Here is a 25,547-nt window from a genome sequence, read left to right as displayed (position 1 = left end):
TGGGGACTGGGGGTCGGTGGGAGCTGTGGGACTGGGGGTCGGTGGGACTGGGGGTCAGTGGAAGCTGTGGGACTGGGGGTCGGTGGGACTGGGGGTCAGTGGAAGCTGTGGAACTGGGGGTCGGTGGGAGCTGTGGGACTGGGGGGTCGGTGGGAGCTGTAGGACTGGGGGTCGGTGGGACTGGGGGTCGGTGGGAGCTGTGGGACTGGGGGTCGGTGGGACTGGGGGTCAGTGGAAGCTGTGGAACTGGGGGTCGGTGGGAGCTGTGGGACTGGGGGGTCGGTGGGAGCTGTGGGACTGGGGGTCGGTGGGACTGGGGGTCGGTGGGAGCTGTGGAACTGGGGGTCGGTGGAAGCTGTGGGACTGGGGGTCGGTGGAAGCTGTGGGACTGGGGTTCAGTGGGACTTTGGGTCGGTGGGACTGGGGGGTCGGTGGGAGCTGTGGGACTGGGGGTCGGTGGGACTGGGGGGTCGGTGGGAGCTGTGGGACTGGGGGTCGGTGGGACTGGGGGTCGGTGGGAGCTGTGGAACTGGGGGTCGGTGGGAGCTGTGGGACTGGGGGGGTCGGTGGGAGCTGTGGGACTGGGGGTCGGTGGGACTGGGGGTCGGTGGGAGCTGTGGAACTGGGGGTCGGTGGAAGCTGTGGGACTGGGGTCGGTGGAAGCTGTGGGACTGGGGTTCGGTGGGACTTTGGGTCGGTGGGACTGGGGGGTCGGTGGGAGCTGTGGGACTGGGGGTCGGTGGGACTGGGGGGTCGGTGGGAGCTGTGGGACTGGGGGTCGGTGGGACTGGGGGTCGGTGGGAGCTGTGGGGACTGGGGGTCGGTGGACTGGGGGGTCGGTGGGAGCTGTGGGACTGGGGTTCGGTGGGACTGGGGGTCGGTGGGACTGGGGGGTCGGTGGGAGCTGTGGGACTGGGGGTCGGTGGGACTGGGGGTCGGTGGGAGCTGTGGGACTGGGGGTCGGTGGGACTGGGGGTCGGTGGGAGCTGTGGGACTGGGGGTCGGTGGGACTGGGGGTCGGTGGGAGCTGTGGGACTGGGGGTCGGTGTCCAATTCTGTAATCTTAAATAGCAACTAATAAAATTGTTCCAGGAGCACTTCCAGGCCAGTCCTTTCCACAAGGAGCCAATGGGAATGTGGGAGGAAGCGAGTGACCCAGTGATGGGGAAGAAGGATAAAAATGAGGAGCGGAAGGAGAGAATCCTGAATCTCACACTGGAGATTATCTATCTGCTGACTGGAGAGGTGAGGGGGGCACTGTGAGTGGCACAGTGAGAAGAGACTGTCTGTCTGTACAAAGGGGGTCTCTCTGCTGCGTTACACACTCATCATTCTCTCTCCCTCTCAATACATAGGGCTACGTCATCCCTAAGAAGAAGAGCCCAACTGTGGGTTTGGGGGCCCTGCATGCCCCTGGCTCCGTCATACAGAAGGAAAATGACAAGAAGATCCTGGAACTCATCTCCAACATCATCCAGCTGCTGACTGGAGAGGTGGGTGCGGCCCCCCAATCCCCCCTTATTGTTTAGTAACAGTGTATGATAATCCCTTTCTCTGGCTGGGGGATGACTGTAACATTGTGTGTGCCAGGTTGCCATAAGGTGTGAGGATGTTTCCATCTATTTTTCCTTGGAGGAGTGGGAGTATATAAAAGGAAATCAAGCCCTTCTCAGAAAAACAATAAAGGAGGAGGAGCCCCAGCAGCTCTGCCTATTGGGTGAGTAATGGAAATGGACCAGACAGACTGATGGCCATTTAATATCCTGAGTGTCATTGGGATTAAAGGAGACATATAGGATAAACAAAACCCCCTAACCCTGTAGGCAATTATGAATAATATCCGGTGCTGGTTTCCCTTTGGGCTAAACATTAACCCTATCTGTAACAATGGCCCCTTTATTGGAGCTCCCTATAGATCCTCACAGGTCCCTGTCTGTGTTTCAAATGAGGGGTGGGCGTGTCCTAACGGTCCCTGCCAGAAGCACAGTAGGAGGGGGATAGCCAATCGCAGCCCTGCAGTCACAAAAGCACAGACAGGCTTCAGTTCCCTATCAGGTCAGCCTAGCTGCTGATTGGTTCTTATATTAAACTGCAGTGTGCTGAGTGCACCCCCCCCTCCACAGCCTGGGAAAGGAGGCAGCAGGAAATAGGGAAAAATGGGCGGGTCTAGTGGCGTTTTGGGGGAATTTCCCAATAAATCAGTCCGAAACACAACTTTTTTAAGCACAATCCTTCTATATTTAGATGAGTACAATACATTGGCACAATATTGTTTTTCACACAATGTCCCCTTTAAAGAGCAATCTAATCCATTCGGTTGGTCAGTCTGACTCCTGTGCCAGTATCATTCCTGCTCTTATTCATGCCTTTGAGTCACAGTGAGATTGGACTCAGCGCCACATTAAGGATTTATATGTGACTTTTCATCCTGTATCAGAGCCTGTCGGGGTGACAGTTCCTGCGCTGCTGCTCCTTCTATTCCTGCATTCCCTGACACAATGAATCCCTACATATATGTATAAAATGTGATAATGATTTCTCATGCTTGTATCTCTGCCAGACGGTGAATATGAAGATAAGAGAGAGATTCCAGCTGATCTGGGAGGAACATTATGTTATAATAATGAGCCAAGCAAGATTGGGGCTGAAGGAGCAGATTTTTTTGCCAACGGAAATCTTAGAAACCGTGAACTTTCTCCAGTGAAACAACCCACACCGGCCAATGTGATTAAAGAGGAGGCGGCTTCATGGGAAGGGGGAAACCAATTAGATTGCAGAATTAATCCACTTACAGGACAGATACAGGGAACAGATACACTTACTACCAACATGGTGACGTATAACTGTTCTGAGTGCCATAAACACTTTGGAACTAAACGCAGCCTTCTCAAGCATCAGAAAACTCACACAAGGGTAAGACGATTTGTCTGTTCTGTGTGTGAGAAACGTTTTATTTGTAATTCACAACTTATTTTACATCAGAGAAGCCACACAGGGGAGAAACCGTTCTCTTGTTCTGAATGCGGGAAATGTTTTTATCAGCGCTCACAACTTAATGAGCATCACAGAACCCACACAGGAGAGAAACCATATTCTTGTTCGGACTGCGGTAAAAGTTTTGCATATCGTTCCGACTTTAACAGACACTGCAAAATTCACAGAAGAGATAAAACATTTACTTGTTCCCAGTGTAACAAACAGTTCACATCTCACTCAGATTTTATTGTGCATCGAAGAAGTCACGCAGCAGAGTGGCCATTCTCATGTTCTGAATGTGGAAAACATTTTATCCGTCGCTCACAACTTATTATTCATGAGAGAATCCATACTGGAGTGAGACCTTATTCATGTTCCGAATGTGGGAAAGACTTTAAAGAACGCTCGAGTCTCAACGCGCATCAGAAAATTCACACAGGGGTGAAACCATTTACTTGTCCTCAGTGTGAGAAATGTTTTATTTATCGCTCAGATCTTAACAGACACCTAAGATTTCACAAAAAAGAAAACACATTTTCTTGTTCTCTGTGTGGGAAACATTTCACTTGTGCCTCAAACCTTAATGTGCATCTCAGGGTTCACACTGGAGAGAGACCGTACTCTTGTTCTGAGTGTGGGAAATGTTTTAAACATCGTTCGCACCTTACTACTCACCAAAGAAGTCACAAGGAGGAGAAACCGTTTTCCTGCTCTCAATGTGGGAAAAGTTTTAATGATCGCTCACGTCTTATTGTACATGAAAGAACCCACACAGGGGAGAAGCCATTTTCCTGTTCTGAATGTGGGAAATGTTACAATAACCGTGCATGCCTTAGAGTCCATAAAAGAATTCACACAGGGGAGAAACCATTCAGTTGTACCGACTGTGGGAAATGTTTCCGTGATCGCGGCTGCCTTCGATTTCATACGAGAATTAACACAGGGGAGAAACCATTCACTTGTTCTGAATGTGGGAAATGTTTCAATAGCCGCGCCTGCCTTAAATTCCATAAAAGAACTGACACAGGGGAGAACCCATTCACTTGTACTGAATGTGGGAAATGTTTTATGCGTTGTGCCCTGCTCACTGCACATTATCAGTTACACACAGAGGAGAAACCATTTCCTGACAGTAACTTTACTGATACAGTGAGTATTATACAATTATGATGCTTTTAAATTATGATTCCTTTTGGTTAATGTATTCTTAATCCTCAATAAACTTTTAAGCCTCAGAGGTAAAACTACAGAGACTATTTTGTATAATGGGGGTGGATGGATTACATCAGATGTAGTGCCGCAGGTCAAAAAGCTGAAAACAAATTAGCCGGCATGACTGCCAGGAAGGGGCACTGCTTCTTATGTTTTAATCCAACTCAATAAGGTCTGAAAGGTTTTCCTCGTTGAAATACATTGACAGTTGGGTTTAAATGCATGAAAATGCACCTCTTACACACTACTTATTTCATGTATACTTCAAGACTGGCCCTTACTGCTTGGTCTAGCCTATGGGTAATTAAAATGAAGCCTCTCCTGACTCCCTCTCCTCAGTTCTTTTGCTCCTGTCCACTTGTTTTATCTAAATATATTAGAAGTCAGGAGACACTTTCTGTAGCCAGGGCCACTACTGGAAGGAAAAGAGGGGTGTCACACCAAGTGTATGTGCAAAGCAGGGATGCACCCGTCAGGGCTAAAATTGCCGATTTCTGAACACTTAGAGCAGTGCTGTCCAACTGGCGGCCCGCGACCCCCCTCTGTGTGGCCCCCCACCTGTCTGGCTGCTTTGATGGCTTACTCTTGTGTAAGCTTTAAATGGTATCAGTACTGAGATTAACTGCCCCCCTGCATGGTTCTCACCTCAGATTCAGGCTGTAATCAGGCTGTATTGTTTAAATATGTAATCCCCTGTGTTGTTCACACCTTTTAATCTCTGCATTGTTCACCCCCTGCAGTGTTCACACCTCAGGCTCAGGCTGTAATCACCCATATTGTTCCCCTGTTCACACCTCAGGAGCAGTAGAAACCCACAAATAATCTCCTCACACTACAAAAAGAACATATACTGAGGTGGTACTTCAATTAAAAAGTTTTTTAATATATATTTATTGTGCAGACTGTAGGAGCAGTGCCAGCATTGTGTCACTGTAGGCTGCCTGTGTGTGCCATACACACAGGCATCATAGGGCAAGCAGAGTATGACACACACAGGCAGAGTATGGCACACACAGGCAGAGTATGGCACACACCAGCCAAAAATGGCAAACACAGTGAAAGTATGGCACACGCAGGCAGGGTAGGGAAGGCAGAGTATGGCACACACAGGCAGGGTAGGGCAGGCAGAGTATGGCACACACAGGCCAAGTATGGCACACACAGTGAAAGTATGGCACACAGGCAGGGTAGGGAAGGCAGAGTATGGCACACACAGGCAGGGTAGGGAAGGCAGAGTATGGCACACACAGGCAGGGTAGTGAAGGCAGAGTATGGCACACACAGGCAGGGTAGGGCAGACAGAGTATGGCAGGTTTTTGCTGTACTACAACCATTAATATGGGTATGGTCATGTGATAACATGGGTGTGGTTTCAAGTGGGTGCGGTTTCAAAAAGGGGAGTGGTCAAAACTGGCTTCCATTATCGGCCCTCCACCACGTACGTCGGAAAAATTCCGGCCCTCGGTACAACAGAAGTTGAACAGCACTGACTTAGAGCACTGATGCGCAGGCCAACTTGTAAGAACTCCAATATGTCAGGTATCTTGGCATCAGTCGGGTTTAGCTGTCTCTCTTGACACCATCCTACAGATCATTTCCAGATTCTATAATATTCTCTGTAGAAGCTCTCCTGAAAGCCAAAAAATGGGTCTGGGTGATAAACCTTGACCTGAGAAAGATGAATTGGCGAACACAACATGATTCTTTCTGACTCTGCAAGGCCAGTAAGGAGTGATTGAGATGTTGCTTGCTCTGGCAAAATCAGAGGAATGAGGGGAAAGGCATACCCTATGCTGAAAATCCAAGGTGCTATTAGAGCATCGACTGTTTCTGACTCCCTTATTGGATATCTCAACATAAATATGCTGACTTTCCTGTTGTGGCAAGTAAGTCTATCTCTGGATTCCCCCAGATCTGTGTTATCAAGTGAAAGGCTGGCCATTTCAGCTCCCATTCCTCAGGGTCCCGGCTCAGAGAGTCTGCGTAGTAAGACACTACTGGTAGCTGACACACTGGTCAGATTTTGTTCTCCCCATTACATAATTTGGCACAACTCCTCCTTCAGGGCTCTACTCCTGGTACCACCTTGTTTTTTTTTTTTGTTTTTTTTTTATAGCAGACTACCGTTACATAAATGTACACACAGTATTGTCCAGTGTGCACAACAGAGGGTGACCCCTGAGATTCAGGGCAAAACTCTGAATGGCTTGCCATAGATATCTCATCTGTAGTATATTTGACCATAAGTCGGGTCTTGGGTGATTCCAAGTACCTTGAACCCAATGTGAAAAACAGTGAGGTCTCCTTACTGGCCAAATCCTCTGGACCTCTCCACCAATTCAGTTCTTGACAAACAATGGATGGTAGCTTTATCTTTTAGTAAAGGTTGGTCCTGTCCCATTTCTGTAAGAAACACGGCTGTAGTGCCATTGGGCCCAAGGGACTGGCTTGATACAAGACTTCCTCAACCTAAGATCTAAATGATCAGTTTCACTGAAGAAGGTGTGAGAGACTGTGAGAGACTTACTTCTAGATTTTGATCTTTTTTTCATCTGGTAAGTACCAGTAATACCTTAGCCCCAAGAAATCTCACTGCCTGAGAAAGCTTCAGTTTACTCTTCTTTTGGCTTAATATCCATCCTTGATTCTGAAGCACCTTCCCTACATGAGACTGAAGCTGGGTGTTAAATCGTCCCTCATCTGTAGGTTGTTGAGATAATGAAAAATTTACTATTCTGACTTCTCAGATGAGCTATTTTGGGGTTGCGGCACTTCCACTGCCGGCTTCCCAGTTCCAACTCTGTTATTTCTAGGCGCAGGTCTATAAATAGAGGGGGCTAGCCGGGTCGGGTAGGGTTAGGGCTGGGAGCGTGCGGGTCCAGTAAAACTCAACCTACACATCACTACTCTGTGTGTTCCCCTGTAGCTCCTATCTGTTGCTGCTTATGGCTCTTCCCTGCTGCACTCACCTATGGATTTGCCAGCGGATCATTCAGCTCCATAGTAAGTCAGGCTGAATAAATACACGGGAATCAAGTTCAACCCTTCCACATCTCTCTACATGTTCATCCTATGGAAGCAGCCAAACACTCCCGCTATCAATTCAGCCTCCCTGGGGGGGAAATGATATTAATTCCTGATTACTCCCTGGATCCGACCCATTTCAGCTCCCCAACAAGGGGCACATAACCTGCCTGCTCTTCAGTAAAGGCCCCTCAGTGCTGCCCTCTTGTCAGCTGCATGGGGGTTACTCTTGCCCCTGCCCACACTCTGCTGCTTCTGGGGGTTTATTGCTTTCCCCCATGCTTTCTAATGGCAGGGTTGGCTGTAAGGTGGGGGCTGTTACTGTGGGTGACAGGGTGAGGGGCAAATCAGGGAGAACATGCCTGCCCTGGGAGTGGCCCTTTCCCCTCACTATTTCTTTGATTCTTTTCCATTGAGGCCCGCCCACATCTCTAACCCATTGAGACTATACGTTCCCTTTATACCAGTTTTCTGCCCCTCAGATTTCTTCCCATTGAATAAAGTGGCCCATTCACCAATATCCATCTCCCAGTAAAATGCACATTCCGCCCCCCACTGACAAGCTCCTGTGTTCCTGTGAATAAAAGTGCCGGGCTGCATGTAGTTGTGTATGAGGGGGCGGGGCACACTCACTCATTGGCTAAGAGCAGAGAGGGCGGGACAGAGAGCCAAGCAGCACTGTATGTGCCCTCCCACTCCAACCTGATAGCGTCACTGCAGCCTCACACTCTGTGTGGAAGGAGCGACATGATTGGATAAATAGTGATAGGGGAGGGAAAGGGAGTTCGGGGTTGAGGAAGATATTTTTCTAACCGCAAACAAAATTTATACAGTGTGGGTGAGGGGAGCTGGGAGATATCTGTGCGGTACATAGATATGTAGGGAATTGTCTCCCATCCCTTACTGAGCAGCTCTCACTCCCACCTCCCAAGCCCCCGGGACCATTGGTTTGTAGCCGGAGCAGGGAACTCTGGGAACTTCCGCACAGGTAGGTACTGACCCCCCACAATATACTGAGCCCATATGTGCTGCTAAATCCCCTGCTGCCTCCCTTATTCCTACCTTGTGTGGCACCGACCGACCGCCATTTACCCCCCTCACTCTCCTGTACTATGGGCTGTGTGTGTGGCACTGGGGTTACTCCTGCTGGGAGCTGTGGGACTGGGGGTCGGTGGGAGCTGTGGGACTGGGGGTCGGTGGGAGCTGTGGGACTGGGGGTCGGTGGGAGCTGTGGGACTGGGGGTCGGTGGGAGCTGTGGGACTGGGGGTCGGTGGGACTGGGGGTCGGTGGGACTGGGGGTCGGTGGGACTGGGGGTCGGTGGGACTGGGGGTCGGTGGGACTGGGGGTCGTTGGGACTGGGGGTCGTTGGGACTGAGGGTCGTTGGGAGCTGTGGGACTGGGGGTCGGTGGGAGCTGTGGGACTGGGGGTCGGTGGGAGCTGTGGGACTGGGGTCGGTGGGAGCTGTGGGACTGGGGGTCGGTGGGAACTGTGGGACAGGGGGTCGGTGGGACTGGGGGTCGGTGGGAGCTGTGGGACTGGGGGTCGGTGGGAGCTGTGGGACTGGGGGTCGGTGGGAGCTGTGGGACTGGGGGGTCGGTGGGACTGGGGGTTGGTGGGAGCTGTGGGACTGGGGGTCGGTGGGACAGGGGGGCGGTGGGAGCTGTGGGACTGGGGGTCGGTGGGACTGGGGGTCGGTGGGACTGGGGGTCGGTGGGAGCTGGGGGGCGGTGGGAGCTGGGGGGCGGTGGGAGCTGTGGGACTGGGGGGCGGTGGGACTGGGGGTCGGTGGGAGCTGGGGGTCGGTGGGACTGGGGGTCGGTGGGAGCTGTGGGACTGGGGGTCGGTGGGAGCTGTGGGACTGGGGGTCGGTGGGAGCTGGGGGTCGGTGGGACTGGGGGGCGGTGGGAGCTGGGGGGCGGTGGGACTGGGGGTCGGTGGGAGCTGTGGGACTGGGGGTCGGTGGGAGCTGTGGGACTGGGGGTCGGTGGGAGCTGTGGCACTGGGGGTCGGTGGGAGCCGGGGGACTGGGGGTCGGTGTCCAATTCTGTAATCTTAAATAGCAACTAATATAATTGTTCCAGGAGCACTTCCAGGCCAGTCCCTCCCACAAGGAGCCAATGGGAATGTGGGAGGAAGCGAGTGACCCAGTGATGGGGAAGAAGGATAAAAATGAGGAGCGGAAGGAGAGAATCCTGAATCTCACACTGGAGATTATCTATCTGCTGACTGGAGAGGTGAGGGGGGCACTGTGAGTGGCACAGTGAGAAGAGACTGTCTGTCTGTACAAAGGGGGTCTCTCTGCTGCGTTACACACTCATCATTCTCTCTCCCTCTCAATACATAGGGCTACGTCATCCCTAAGAAGAAGAGCCCAACTGTGGGTTTGGGGGCCCTGCATGCCCCTGGCTCCGTCATACAGAAGGAAAATGACAAGAAGATCCTGGAACTCATCTCCAACATCATCCAGCTGCTGACTGGAGAGGTGGGTGCGGCCCCCCAATCCCCCCTTATTGTTTAGTAACAGTGTATGATAATCCCTTTCTCTGGCTGGGGGATGACTGTAACATTGTGTGTGCCAGGTTGCCATAAGGTGTGAGGATGTTTCCATCTATTTTTCCTTGGAGGAGTGGGAGTATATAAAAGGAAACAAGGCCCTTTACAGGGAAGGGATAAAGGAGGAGGAGCCCCAGCAGCTTCGCCCACTGGGTGAGTAATGGGTGCAGGGCTCAAAAATATCAGAACCCCGTGTGTAACGGAACTTATTAACAGGAACAGTACAAGGGCTGTGAGGGAACAATAGAAAGACAAATGCGCTGCTGACAGTAGAGCAGGGGCAGTGAGTTACATATGATGGCGGCACAGTGATACTGAGGATATGGGGACAGGATACTAAGGAGCAGTTTGCACATAAGGAAAGCTTATAAGAAACTGAGAGAAATGTCCCCCATGGATAGAAATGGACCCAGTGATATACCAAGTGTTGTAGCCATTTAGACCAACCCAGACTCCTCAGCTGGTCAGTCTCGTGTCTCTATTCCCCTCAGAGCTGTATGTGCTTCTAGGCTACAGTGAAATTGGATCATGTCATATGTCATGTTTGTGTAACAATTCCCTACATATATGTATAAAATGTGATAATGATTTCTCATGCTTGTTACAGTACAGATACAGGGAACAGACACACCTGCTCCTATCATGGGGTGCAGCCTGAATAACAGCTCGGCAGAGCATTATAAATCGGTTGTTATGAAAGAGGAGGCGAGTTCATGGGAGGAAGAAAAGCCCCTCGCAGAAGGAACACAAGGAACAGACACAGCGACTCTCATGGGGCGGAGCCTGAATAGCAGCGGCTTCCCTAAGGATACAGCCAGTGGTACTGAAGAGGAATCGGATTCATGGGAAACAGACCATAATTACTGCAACATAAATACAGAGCAGCCCCTGGGAACGGACCAATCAGCTCCCACCATGGGCTGCAACCTGAATACCAACTCGCCACTCGATTATGTATCATTTGTTATTAAAGAGAAGGTGGCTTCATGGGAAAGGGGAAACCAATCAGATTGTAGCATTAATCCCCTTACAGAACAGATACAGGGAACAGACACACCTACTCCCAACATGGAGATGTATAACTGTTCTGAGTGCCATAAACATTTTAGAACTAGAACCGGTCTGGGGAGGCATCAGAAAACTCACACAGGAGCAAATACATATGTCTGTTTTGTGTGTGAGAAACGTTTTGCGTGGCAGTCGGAACTTATTAAACATCAGAGAATTCACACGGGGGAGAAACCGTTCTCTTGTTCTGAATGTGGGAAAGGTTTTCATTATCGCACACAACTTACTGTACATCAGAGAACTCACACCGGAGAGAAACCCTATTCTTGTTCAGACTGCGGAAAAAAGTTTTCATATCGTTCAGACTTTAACAGACACTGCAGAATACACAGAAGAGAGAAATCATGTACTTGCTCCCAGTGTATAGAAAATCACACAGGGGAGGGACCATTCTCTTGTTGTAAATGTGGGAAACATTTTAAACGTCACTCACAACTTACTGTACATCAGAGAATCCATACTGGAGAGAGACCTTATTCATGTTCCGAATGTGGGAAGGGCTTTAAAGATCGTTGGACTCTCAATGCCCATCTAAGAATTCACACAGGGGAGAAACCATTCACTTGTTCTCAGTGTGAGAAATGTTTCGCTTATAGCTCAGATCTAAATAGACACCTGAGATATCACAACGGAGAAAAACCATTTTCTTGTCCTCATTGTGGGAAACATTTCACTTCTACCTCAGACCTTAATGTGCATCTCAGGGTTCACACAGGAGAGAGACCGTACTCTTGTTCTGAGTGTGGGAAATGTTTTAAACAACCCTCACAGCTTACTACACACCAAAGAATTCACACAGGGGAAAAACCATTCACTTGCACTGAATGTGGGAAATGTTTCCATGACCGCGCATGCCTTCGATTCCATAAAAAAATTCACACAAGGGAGAAACCATTCAGTTGTACTGAATGTGGGAAATGTTTTCGTGCTCGCGCGGGCTTTAATTTGCATAAAAGAATTCACACCGGGGAGAAACCATTCACTTGTACTGAATGTGGAAAATGTTTCAGCGATAGCGCAGGTCTTAGATACCATAAAAGATTTCACACAGGGGAGAAACCATTCACTTGTACTGAATGTGGGAAATGTTTTATGCATCCTTATCAGCTCACTGCACATTTAAAGTTACACACAGGGGAGGAACCATTGCCTGACAGTAACTGTACTGATACACAGTGAGTAACATACGATTATGACGCTATTAAATTATGATTCCTTTTGGTCAGTGTATTCTTCATTTTTAATAAACGTTTAAGCAACTGAGGAAAAACTGCACAGAATATTTTGTATAAGGGGTTGGATGGACAGATCGCATCCTACAAGTCAGATGTAGTGTTGCAGGTCTAAAAACAGAAAACACATTAGCCGACACAACTGCCAGGAAGGGACACTGCTTCCCATGTTTTTATCCAACACAATATGGTGTGATGGAGTCTGACTTTCCTCATTAAAATACAATAACTGTTGGATTAGAACATAGGCATAGGACAAGACAAGGCTCACCCCTTTCCTCCTTACTTTATGTAATCTGTATGGGGCACCTCCCAACTGCCATTTGTAAAAATGCAAATAGCAGCAGCTTTTGCAAGTGATCTTTAAATTTCCTTTTAATTTGATGTAGGCATTGATATTCTAATACCCCAGTATTACTCTTCTTCTACCTAAGTTTGCCACCTTTCTGAGGACTTAACTCTGAGTGATGGGGGGGGGGGGTGGAAACGTGGCGTCAGTGGGTGGAGACATAGCGTTGCAGGGGATGGGATAATAATGTTAATCACAAAGCCCCCCCAATTTGTTTGGGAATTACTCAGTTTTGGTGGTTCTCCCCTGGTTTTCCATACCCCAGCAGCAATCTCCCGATTTTTACAAATTGTCCAGAACTCCTTCGATGGATTCCGGGTGTGCATATGTAGTAAGCATTCGGTGATGTCATTTGATACATCTGCGCATGCGTGGGTAGAATTTTTTCGACTTCAGTGACGACTTTTTGCATGTGCCAAGGCTGACAGCTCTGCGATCACCTCGTCAGGTTTGAAGAGTCCTGCCCATATCGGGCAAGCAGTTTTGACCAGGAAAGCCCTTCCAACCCAACTTCCACCGCTATGAACCTATGGCCTTCCTGTTGATTAGACAGATCATTATGCACAGCCGTGGGCCACTATCGTTTCAAGCAAATAACCACAGGCAGGGGGTGATTTCACTTACCCTTCAAAAACAACAGAGTTCAAGATACCTTCTTATTTTATGGAGAACAGGAACATCATAAAAAATTTGATTTATTTGCCTGAGATGGACAATATGAGAGTGACCCCCGATTCAGGGCAAAACTCTGAATGGCTTGCCAAAGAACTCTCATCTGTAGTATATTTGACGATAAGTCTGGTCTTGGGTGATTCCAAGTACCTTGAACCCAATGTGAAAAACAGTGAGGTCTCCTTACTGGCCAACCCTTGGCCAAATCCTCTGGACCTCTCCACCAATTCAGTTCTTGACAGACAATGGATGGTAGCTTTATCTTTTGGTAAATGTTGGTCCTATCCCATTTCTTTAAGAAACACGTCTGTGGTGCCATTGGGCCCAAGGGACTGGCTTGATACAAGACTTCCTCAACCTAATATCTAAATGATCAGTTTCACTAATGGAGGTGTGAGAAACTGTGTGAGATTTACTTCTATTTTGATCTTCTTTTCATCTGATAAGTACAGAAACATTTGCCTTGTATCCACCTTAGCCCCAAGAAATCTCTGAGAAGGTTTCAGTTTACTCTTCTCTTGGCTTAATATCCATCCTTGATTCTGAAACACCTTCCCTACATGAGACTGAAGCTGGGTGTTAAATCGTCCCTCATCTGTAGGTTGTTGAGATAATGAAATATTTGAATATTCTGACTTCTCAGATGAGCTATTTTGGGGTTGCGGCACTTCCACTGCCGGCTTCCCAGTTCCAACTCTGTTATTTATAGGTGCAGGTCTATAAATAGAGGGGGCTAGCCAGGTCGGGTAGGGTTAGGGCTGGGAGCGTGCGGGTCCAGTAAAACTCAACCTACACATCACTACTCTGTGTGTTCCCCTGTAGCTCCTTTCTGTTGCTGCTTATGGCTCTTCCCTGCTGCACTCACCTATGGATTTGCCTGGGGATCATTCAGCTCCATAGTAAGTCAGGCTGAATAAATACACGAGAACCAAGTTCAACCCTTCCATATCCCTCTACATGTTCATCCTATGGAAGCAGCCAAACACTCCTGTTGTCAATTCAGCCTCCCTGGGGGGGAAATTATATTAATTCCTGATTACTCCCTGGATCCGACCCATTTCAGCTCCCCAACAAGGGGCACATAACCTGCCTGCTCTTCAGTAAAGGCCCCTCAGTGCTGCCCTCTTGTCAGCTGCATGGGGGTTACTCTTGCCCCTGCCCACACTCTGCAAGGAAATTTTACATGGAGGTGAAGAAAGGGAAACCGGACACAGGGGGTATAGGCAGGTCTGAATGAACCTGAGCTCTGGGTGCTTATACAAGTGGTTATATTGCACAAGTTACTAAAAAAATTAACTAGGGGAAGGGCAGTATTAATGTCCAATAGGGAAAAAGTACGGGCAACGCCTAGACGTGATGATGTAAGCATACAGGAAGTTCTCAGTAGGCCATTTCCATTCCTTTATAAAACTAATTAGACATGCAGAATGACTGATGTAACAGGAATAAAAAGTAGCTTTTACAGTGGCCTTTTTGCTTTTCTTGAAAATGGAATTTGGAACATGCTCCCTAGTTTTTCTGTGACGAATCATGCCAGGCTGCTAGTAGGGGGCGGGGCACACTCACTCATTGGGTAAGAGCAAAGTGGGCGGGACAGAGTGCAAGCTGCACGGAATGTGCCCTCCCATTCCAACCTGAAAGCGTCACTGCCGCCTCACACTCTCCGTATGAAGAACGAACGACATGATTGGATAAATAGTCACAGGGGCGGGACGGTGAGTTTGGGACTGAGGATAACTTTATCTACCCGCAGACATAAGGAATCAGTCGCATTTAGTTAGTATGGGGCCGCTGGGACTGGCGGGTATCTGATTAACCCTGGGATATACAGTAGATTGATACAGTGTGGGTGAGGGGAGCTGGGAGATATCTGTGCGGTACATAGATATGTAGGGAATTGTCTCCCATCCCTTACTGAGCAGCTCTCACTCCCACCTCCCAAGCCCCCGGGACCATTGGTTTGTAGCCGGAGCAGGGAACTCTGGGAACTTCCGCACAGGTAGGTACTGACCCCCCACAATATACTGAGCCCATATGTGCTGCTAAATCCCCTGCTGCCTCCCTTATTCCTACCTTGTGTGGCACCGACCGACCGCCATTTACCCCCCTCACTCTCCTGTACTATGGGCTGTGTGTGTGGCACTGGGGTTACTCCTGCTGGGAGCTGTGGGACTGGGGGGCGGTGGGAGCTGTGGGACTGGGGGTCGGTGGGAGCTGTGGGACTGGGGGTCGGTGGGACTGGGGGTCGGTGGGAGCTGTGGGACTGGGGGGCGGTGGGAGCTGTGGGACTGGGGGTCGGTGGGACTGGGGGTCGGTGGGAGCTGTGGGACTGGGGGTCGGCGGGAGCTGTGGGACTGGGGGGTCGGCGGGAGCTGTGGGACTGGGGGGTCGGCGGGAGCTGTGGGACTGGGGGGTCGGCGGGAGCTGTGGGACTGGGGGTCGGCGGGAGCTGTGGGTCGGTGGGAGCTGTGGGACTGGGGGGTCGGTGGGAGCTGTGGGACTGGGGGGTCGGCGGGAGCTGTGGGACTGGGGGGTCGGCGGGAGCTGTGGGACTGGGGGGTCGGCGGGAGCTGTGGGACTGGGGGGTCGGCGGGAGCTGTGGGACTGGGGGGTCGGTGGGACTGGGGGTCGGTGGGAGCTGTGGGACTGGGGGGTCGGCGGGAGCTGTGGGACTGGGGGGTCGGTGGGACTGGGGGTCGGTGGGAGCTGTGGGACTGGGGGGTCGGCGGGAGCTGTGGGACTGGGGGGTCGGCGGGAGCTGTGGGACTGGGGGGTCGGCGGGAGCTGTGGGACTGGGGGGTCGGCGGGAGCGGTGGGACTGGGGGGTCGGCGGGAGCGGTGGGACTGGGGGTCGGCGGGAGCTGTGGGACTGGGGGGTCGGCGGGAGCGGTGGGACTGGGGGGTCGGCGGGAGCGGTGGGACTGGGGGGTCGGCGGGAGCGGTGGGACTGGGGTCGGCGGGAGCTGTGGGACTGGGGGGTCGGCGGGAGCTGTGGGACTGGGGGTCGGCGGGAGCTGTGGGACTGGGGGGTCGGCGGGAGCTGTGGGACTGGGGGGTCGGCGGGAGCTGTGGGACTGGGGGGTCGGCGGGAGCTGTGGGACTGGGGGGTCGGCGGGAGCTGTGGGACTGGGGGTTGGTGGGAGCTGCTGCTTGTTTGTTGTATTTTTTACTATGTGGAAAAAACATCCCCCCCACTAGTTGGGTTTAAATTCCCCACCCAGTCGCATGCTCCATCCCAGCAGGTCTCAGTGATGCCAATTCTATAATAATTGTCAGTACATAAATAAGTACAGGCTGTACTGGATCTAGTGATCTCTAATTACACAAAAGTGGTTGAACCCCTGGGGATAGTGACCATAATATTTTATTTGATGTTGGGTCCCGGAAACAAAAATACACTGAGTCAACAAAGACCCTGAATTTTAGCTCTTTAAAGGAGAAGGAAAGGCTAGTAAAGAGTTAATCCCAAGCTGCAGGCATACCTTCAGTTCTCTCAATAGTGCCCTTAAGTCTCCTCATTGTTCGCCTGTTCAGATCATCAGAAGCCTCATTGGCTCTGAGCCACATTCCTAAGGAGGAGAGAGAGCTCTTGGTTCTTGAGGGAGGGCGGATCAGGAGAGAGAGCAATGCAGGCTGGTACAGGAAAAAAGGAGACAGAAATCCTGTTTCATTTGATAGAGGACTCAGTGTTTCTGTGAGTGCTTATGGCTGTATTTACATAGATCTTTCTGATAAAGCTACTGAGTTTGTACCTTTCCTTCTCCTTTAAAGGAACATTAACATATAAATATATGATAACCTTATTCACCACAAAACATCTCTAATAATAGGCCTACCCTTCCCCCCCTCGGCTTGAATTTATGTTTCTATTCCTTCAGACAGTTTCTGGGTAAGGTTATGATCATAAATTTAAATGGCAGTGGGATGTAACAGTTAAAACAGGAATGTTATAACTGGAGAGAGCAACTGGGGGGTCTTTTCTGTGCCGGGACCCTGGCAAGTAGAACGACCTATAAAATTTTTCTATAAACCCAGCAGTTCTGTGCCGGTGTCCCATTCTATAATGTGTGTTCTTTGATAGCAACTAATATATGTGTTTATACTATGCTTCTAAATCACCCATATCTGCACCCATTAATTCCAGGCCAGTCCCTCCCACAAGGAGCCAATGGGAATGTGGGAGGAAGCGAGTGACCCAGTGATGGGGAAGAAGGATAAAAATGAGGAGCGGAAGGAGAGAATCCTGAATCTCACACTGGAGATTATCTATCTGCTGACTGGAGAGGTGAGGGGGGCACTGTGAGTGGCACAGTGAGAAGAGACTGTCTGTCTGTACAAAGGGGGTCTCTCTGCTGCGTTACACACTCATCATTCTCTCTCCCTCTCAATACATAGGGCTACGTCATCCCTAAGAAGAAGAGCCCAACTGTGGGTTTGGGGGCCCTGCATGCCCCTGGCTCCGTCATACAGAAGGAAAATGACAAGAAGATCCTGGAACTCATCTCCAACATCATCCAGCTGCTGACTGGAGAGGTGGGTGCGGCCCCCCAATCCCCCCTTATTGTTTAGTAACAGTGTATGATAATCCCTTTCTCTGGCTGGGGGATGACTGTAACATTGTGTGTGCCAGGTTGCCATAAGGTGTGAGGATGTTTCCATCTATTTTTCCTTGGAGGAGTGGGAGTATATAAAAGGAAACAAGGCCCTTCTCAGAATAATGATGAAGGAGGAGGAGGAGCCCCAGCAAGTCCGTCCACCAGGTAAGTTGCAGAAATGGACCAGACAGATCCAGTTGATCTCTTGAGTGTTGTTGGCATTAGAGAGCTATCCAATCCATTTGGTTGGTCAGTCTGACTCCTGTGCCAGTATCATTCCTGCTCTTATTCATTGCTTGAGTCACAGTGAGATTGGACTCTGCTCCTTCTATTCCTGCATTCCCTGACACAATGAATCCCTACATATATGTATAAAATGTGATAATGATTTCTCATGCTTGTATCTCTGCCAGACGGTGAATATGAAGATAAGAGAGAGATTCCAGCTGATCTGGGAGGAACATTATGTTATAATAATGAGCCAAGCAAGATTGGGGCTGAAGGAGCAGATTTTTGTGCCGACGGAAATCTCACAAACCCTGAAATTTCTCCAGCGAAGCCCCCACCAGCCAATGGGATTAAAGAGGAGGCGGCTTCATGGGAAGAAGGAAACTTTCTTGACCTTGAGTCAATGCAGCAAACTAATACATCTGCTCCGATCATAGGATCCAGTCTAAATACCAGCTTATTAGACAGCGATGTATCAAATGGGATTAAAGAAGAAGCGGCTTCATGGGAAGGGGGAGACCAATCAGATTGCAGCATTAATTCATTTACGGAACAGATACAGGAAATAGATACTCCTGCTCCCAACATGGACTGCAGTGGCAATTACAGTTCATTTGCTGTTTTAACAGACACTATCAGAGAGGAGCCAAGTTTATGTATAGAGGGAAACCATTCAGATGGCACAATTAATAAACATAGAGAACAGATACAGGGAACAGACACACCTACTCCTATCATGGGGTGCAGCCTGAATAACAGCTCGGCAGAGGATTATATATCGGTAGTTATTAAAGAGGAAGAATCTTCATGGGAAGGAGGAAACCAATCAGATTGCAGCATTAACCCCCTTACAGAACAGATACAGGGAACAGACACACCTACTCCCAACACAGAGACGTATAACTGTTCTGAGTGCAATAAACGTTGTAAAACTAAGGTCGGTTTTCTCAAGCACCAGAAAACTCACACAGGGGTAAAACCATTTGTCTGTTCTGTGTGTGAGAAACGTTTTAAGTATCAGTCAAAACTTATTTTACATCAGAGGAGTCACACAGGGGAGAAACCGTTCTCTTGTTCTGAATGTGGGAAAAGGTTTACCCGGCATGTACATCTTATTGAGCATTACAGAACCCACACAGGAGAGAAACCCTATTCCTGTTCTGACTGTGGAAAACGTTTTTCGCACAGTTCAGACTTCAACAGACACTGCAGAATTCACAGACTAGAGAAATTATGTATTTGCTCCCAATGTAACAAACAGTTCTCGTCTCACTCAGAGCTTATTGTGCATCAAAGTAGTCACGTGGGAAAGAGACCATATTCTTGTTCTGAATGTGGGAAATGTTTTAAACTTCCCTCAAGACTTACTGTGCATCAGAGAAGCCATACCGGAGAGAGACCTTATTCATGTCCCGAATGTGGGAAGTGCTTTAAAGATAGCTGGACTCTCCGTGCCCATCGAAGAATTCACACAGGGGTGAAACCATTCACTTGTTCTCAATGTGAGAAATGTTTTACTTGTCGCCCAGATCTTAACAGACACCTGAAATCTCATAAGGGAGAAAAACCATTTTCTTGTTCCCAATGTGGGAAATGTTTCCCTTATCGCTCACATCTTGACAGACACCTGAAATCTCACGAAGGAGAAAAACCATTTGCTTGTTCTCAATGTGGGAAACATTTCATGTCTACCTCACAGCTTAATGTACATCTCAAGGTTCACTCAGTAGAGAGACCGTACTCTTGTTCCGAGTGTGGGAAATGTTTTAAGTATTCCTCATACCTTACTGTACACAAAAGAATTCACACAGGGGAGAAACCGTTCACTTGTGCTGAATGTGGCAAATGTTTTATTGATCGGGCTTGCCTTAATTCTCATAAAAAAATTCACACAGGGAAGAAACCATTCACTTGCACTGAATGTGGGAAATGTTTCTCTGAGGGCGGAGGCCTTAGATACCATATAAAAATTCACACAGGGGAGAAACCATTCAGTTGTAGTGAATGTGGGAAATGTTTCCGTGATCGCACAAGCCTTAAATTCCATACAAGAATTCACACAGGGGAGAAACCATTTGCTTGCAATGAATGTGGGAAATGTTTTATGTATCGTTATCAGCTCACTGCACATTCCCAGTTACACACAGGGGAGGAACCATTGCCTGACAGTAACTGTACTGATACCAAGTGAGTAACATATGATTATGATGCTATCAGATTCCTTTTGGTTAATGTATTCTTAATCTTCAATAAATATTTAATCTTCAGAGGTAAAACTACACTGAATATTTTGTATAAAAAATAGTGTCAGTTACAGAAAACATTAGCCACTGCGTGAAGAGAATTCCCCACCCAACTGCATTTTGTATAGTTTTACACTGCTGATACCACTTCAGGTTCCTGCTACAATCTCTATCAATAGCGAAACATCTTCTCTTCTTTACTCTCCTCCGTGTCCTCTAAACTGCAGCCATTATTTGCCACATTTAACTCCCTACTGTGACACAGTTGACCATCCAGTCCTCCCACACATTCTGTACTCAAACTGCTCTTTGGTTTAAATCTTATCTTCCTGTTTCTTAAAAGTTGCCTTTTCTAATTCTAGCTTCCAAGGCTCTGCTTTAGGCCCCTGTTCTCAATCTATACAACCTCTCTAGGGAAACGTATTCATTCATTTGGGTTTCAGTACCACCTGTATGCCAATGAGAGCCAACTCTACCTGTCTCCTCCGCACCTCTCTCCTCCTGTCCTTTCCCAAGTTACAGACTGTCTGCTCTCCCCTCCTGGGTGTCACAGCACCATCTGAAACAGAATTCATTATATTTCCTCCAACAACTTCCCCTGCCCCTCTGTCTCACAGTCAATAACATCACCCTCCAATAAAGGGGCCATTGTTACAGATAGGATTAATGTTTAGCCCAAAGGGAAACCAGCACCGGATATTATTCATAATTGCCTACAGGGTTAGGGGTTTTTAATTTATCCTATATGTCTCCTTTCATGGACCGGATCCCAAACAGAAGACATGAATCAGGGAGAAGACTATGCCTGATCCCCTTGTCACTAAAGCAGCCCCTACACTAAAGCAGCGTGTTCCTAGAAAGTGCTATGAAAGAACAAACCTGCTCTTACTATTCCTCGTTCTTAGGGTCCCTGCTCCCCAACTTCACCGTAGGAACTGGTCCCTCTGGGGCAGCGCAGCTACTGGGGCCCTGTTGGTCCCGCACTCAGAGGAAGTTCCACCCCCTGCTAAACACTATATTACTGTGTGGCAGGAAGTGCTCATAAGGCTTATGGCCAATAAAACGGAAAATCATATCATACTTACCGAGATTTTCGTTTCCTGGACTGGAACATGGCAGTGGGCACCAATGGGTTAATCCCCCCTGCCGTGAGGAAGGTACAGGAAATGACACAATATAAAAGACTTCCCCTTCCCCCAGCGCCCCATCTCTACTGACTGAGTGCAAAACTTAGGGTGGGAAGTCCCGTGCCCACTGCCATGTTCCAGTCCAGGAAACGAAAATCTCGGTAAGTATGATATGATTTTCCGTTTTCCTGTTCCTTCCACATGGCAGTGGGCACCAATGGGACATAACAAGCTTACAACATAGGGAGGGTAAACAATTATTTATTAGCAGTAGCCTCCGATAGAATAGCCCTTCCAAACACAGCTAAGTTAGAAGTAAAAGTGTCAAATTTATAATGCTTAGAAAAAGTACAAGGAGAAGACCAAGTTGCAGCTCTGCAAATTTCCTCTGAAGACACCTGAGCCCTGTATGCCCAGGACGCCGCCATCCCTCTCGTAGAATGTGCTTTCAGACCTGAAATCGGGGCTGCCTGTAATGAGTACGCAATTTGAATACATTCTTTAATCCATCTAGCAATGGAACCTTTTGAAGCTTTGGTTCCTGGATTTTTCCCTGCAAAAGTAACCAGCAAAGCATCCGATTTGCGGATTGAAGAAGTTTTCTCTAAATAAATTCTTAGACATCTAACCACATCTAGAGTGTGGAGTTTCTTCTCATGCTCATTCTCCGGACAGGTATGAAAAGATGGAAGGATGATCTCTTGAGACTGATGAAACTTTGAAGAGACTTTAGGGACAAAATTATCCTCTGTTCTAAGAACAACTCTGTCTTGAAAAAAGGTGATTTTGGATGGTTTGATGGATAATGCGTGGATTTCTCCTACCCTTCTGGCTGTGGTAATAGCAAGCAGAAAAGAGGTTTTTAGGCAAACCATTTTGAGAGAAGCTTTATCCAAAGGTTCAAAGGGATCTTCCATCAGAGCATTTAGTACTAAAGAAAGGTCCCAAGGAGGAATCTTTTGTTTGCACACGGGTCGAAGTTTGCTAAGACCTATGAAAAATTTTTTAACCAACGGATTTTCCGCCCAAGAAAAATCTGAAAAAGAAGAGATAGCTGTGACTTGTCCTTTAAGCGTAGAGTTGCTAAGGTTGCGATCAGCTCCTTCTTGAAGGAATTCGATCAAAGGGCCCACCGAATTACCAAAAGGGTTAACATTTCTGGAAGAACACCAACTGGAATAAACGTCCCAGACTTTAGAGTATTTAAGATGAGTCGAAGGCTTTTTGGAAGCCAAAATAGTAGAGAAAGCTTTGCTCGGGATTCCTTGCTGACTCAGCCGGTTCCTTTCAACTTCCATGCTGTTAATGCCCAACTCATTGGATTTGGATGGAAGAGGGACCCTTGTGATAGAAGATCCTTGCGAATTGGAAGATGAAATGGTTTGTCTACAGCCATCTGAATTAAGAGAGGAAACCAAGGTCTCCTGGGCCACCATGGAACCACCAGAACTACATTTGCTTTGTCTTCCCTGATCTTCTTGATTGTTTTGGAGATCATTGCAGTGGGAGGAAATACGTAGGCTAGACTGAAGTTCCACTGGAAAGAAAAAGCGTCCCAAAAGATGGTTCTTTTGTCCTGTCTCCAGGAACAGACAACTGGAATCTTCTTGTTGTGAAAATTCGCCATGAGGTCTATGGAAAATGGACCCCATTTGTTGGAAATCGTTTTGAAAACCTTTTGATTGAGTTCCCATTCTCTTGTTGAGAATTTTCTGCTGAGCCGATCTGCTAATTGGTTCTGGGTCCCCGGTATGTAACAGGCCGCTAGAAGTTTGAGATTCTTTTCTGCCCAATTCAGAATAATTGTGGTCGTGTTCAACAAACTTACAGATTTGGTGCCTCCCTGTTTGTTTAAGTAATTTACCGTAGTTTGGTTGTCTGACCTGATAAGCACTTCCTTCCCTAAGATAAGGGGACGAAAGTAAAGTAGACTCTGAAGCACTGCATTTAGCTCCCTCCAATTGGAAGATTTCTTCACATCTTGTGTTTTCCAAATTCCTTGGCAAGTGAGTCCCTTGTAGTGAGCTCCCCAGCCCTTGAGACTGGCATCTGTGGTAATGATCTCCCACGAAGGAGGAGTTAAGGACACTGGGACTAGAAGATTCTGGGTCTCCATCCACCAGTTCAATGTGTTGATGGTGTGATCTGATAATGAAATTATCTGGGAATCCCTCCGATAATCTTTGTCCCATTGATTGAGGAAATCTACTTGTAGCTGTCTCAAGTGTATTCTTGCCCATCTGATCGAATCTATAGTGGAATTGAGTTTCCCTATAACTTGTTGGCAAACTTTCGCTGTGGTGACAGGGTGATGAATGATGGATAACACCTGTGTTTGAATATCTGGAATTTTCTCTGTGGGCAGACTGAGGTGAAATTTCTTTGTGTTGATGATGGTTCCCAAAAAAGTGATTTCTTGAGTGGGTTTCAACATTGATTTCTAAATATCCGAAAATCTGGATCCCCCGAAGCCTGAGATGAGCTAAAAGCAGGGCTAACACCTTGGTGAAAGCTCTGGGAGCTGTAGACAGACCGAAGGGCATGGCTTGATATTGAAAATGTTTTCCCAGGATGAAAAACCTGAGAAACTTCCTGTGAGGTTTCCATATGGGAACATGGAGATACGCATCTGCGAGATCTATCTTTGCCATCCAATCTCCACGGCAGATGTGTTGTGATATAACCCTGATCGAATCCATTTTGAATGAACGAATTAACAGGACTTGGTTGAGTACTCTTAAGTTCAGAATAACCCGAAACTGACCGTTTGGTTTTTTCCTTAGAAACAGATGAGAATATATTCCTCCAAACCTCTCCTGTTTGGGCACTTCTGAAATTACTCCTTTTTTTAAAAGGTCTGAGAGAATGGAGCGAAGCTTCTTGATGGCCTCTGAAGACCTGCTTTTTTCTGATGTCATGAAGCTTCTCTTGGCATAACTCTTTAATTCCAAAGCATATCCTTCTGTGATGGTTTTGATGACCCAGGCATCTTTTGAATGTTGAGCCCACACTGCCCCAAACATATTTAATCTTCCTCCTACTCGAGACAGAGGGGCTCTCGCACCATCATGCTGATTTTTTATCTGTTTTCTGATCTTTCTTGTCGTAATTCTGGAATCTGGATCTCCATGGTTGCCTTTGAAAAGGTTTCCCTGGCTTGTACTGTTTGGAATCACGAAAGGACTGTTTGGGATTCCTGAATGGTTTTCTTTCTCTCTTATCTTGAGGTAAAAAAGCTGATTTACCAGCAGAAGCTTTGGATATAATCTGCTCTCACAAGTTATAAAGCTTACCCCCTGGAGCCAGAGTGTGATCGTCTGAGACTCATTACAGACAGCCTGTAAAATATATTACACACACAGGTTAAAATTTAAACAACCTGAAGCTCCATGCGTAAAATAAAACCAATGGGTTAATTACTTACACCCGGGATCAATTTTGGTCAAATAAGCACAATTGGCAAAGTTTCTGATCTGGAAAGACACCATAAGCCAAACAGGGGAAAAAACGCCGTTTAAATTTCAAATTTGGCGCCAACCGTCCCTTTAAATCTTACCCGGAAGTTCGCGCATGCGCAGAAGCGCAAATCAGCTTCAGCTTTCCAGACCGGGGTGCTCAGCGTCTTAGCGCGCATGCGCCTCACCTAATGGATCGGCATTGCGACTTACTGCACTGTGGGCAACGGATGGCCATAAGCCCGCCGGCTTCTCTCTGCGCACTCAAAAGATGAGGATCTCGGCTGCAGGAGCATCAAACAGAGGAGAGCTACTCTGCTGGTAACGGGGGTTTGCACGACAGGAAGAAAAGAGATGGGGCGCTGGGGGAAGGGGAAGTCTTTTATATTGTGTCATTTCCTGTACTTTCCTCACGGCAGGGGGGATTAACCCATTGGTGCCCACTGCCATGTGGAAGGAACAGGAAAGTACAATACGCTAATAGTAAAAGAGATACATGGGCTTCTGCCCAGTAACAGTGGAAATAAGGAAGTGTAGGGGTTAAAGCTATAGGGATTGTTAACCCTATAGGCCCCTAGACAGATTAGGTCACATCAGCCAATGAATGCAGAGTTCTGCCTTTGCCTCCCACACTACTTCGTTACAGTTGCGTCACTTCCTGTCAGCTGATAACACAGACCATCACAAAATGGCGGCTAAAAGGGCAATATTTACTGTATTAATATAAATATACTACTTTGATACGATTCTTTAAAGGAACAGTAACACCAAAAAATGAAAGTGTATAAAGGTAACTAAAAGATAATGTGC

At 48.1% G+C, this 25,547-nt stretch overlaps 2 protein-coding genes across 2 annotated transcripts; both read left to right on the top strand.

The window, feature by feature from the left end:
- The first annotated feature begins 1,237 nt into the window (after positions 1-1,237).
- Positions 1,238-14,220, top strand: LOC108648856 (zinc finger protein 271-like). Its single transcript, XM_031893336.1, has 4 exons — positions 1,238-1,245; positions 1,591-1,717; positions 2,561-4,140; positions 10,378-14,220. Exons 3-4 carry the CDS (start codon positions 2,830-2,832, stop codon positions 12,013-12,015), a joined length of 2,949 nt encoding a protein of 982 aa, XP_031749196.1. The 5' UTR covers positions 1,238-1,245; positions 1,591-1,717; positions 2,561-2,829; the 3' UTR covers positions 12,016-14,220.
- Positions 14,221-14,825: 605 nt separating this feature from the next.
- On the top strand, positions 14,826-20,519 carry LOC108648782 (gastrula zinc finger protein XlCGF53.1-like). Its single transcript, XM_031893001.1, has 6 exons — positions 14,826-15,088; positions 17,252-17,374; positions 17,485-17,622; positions 17,720-17,849; positions 18,098-18,295; positions 18,431-20,519. The coding sequence occupies exons 2-6, from the start codon at positions 17,258-17,260 to the stop codon at positions 20,101-20,103; spliced, it is 2,256 nt and encodes a 751-aa protein (XP_031748861.1). The 5' UTR covers positions 14,826-15,088; positions 17,252-17,257; the 3' UTR covers positions 20,104-20,519.
- Positions 20,520-25,547: the final 5,028 nt, after the last annotated feature.

This window comes from Xenopus tropicalis, chromosome 9 (genome assembly GCF_000004195.4).
Source record: "Xenopus tropicalis strain Nigerian chromosome 9, UCB_Xtro_10.0, whole genome shotgun sequence".
Classification (NCBI taxonomy): domain Eukaryota; kingdom Metazoa; phylum Chordata; class Amphibia; order Anura; family Pipidae; genus Xenopus; species Xenopus tropicalis.
This window is presented reverse-complemented; position numbering and strand designations above follow the sequence as displayed.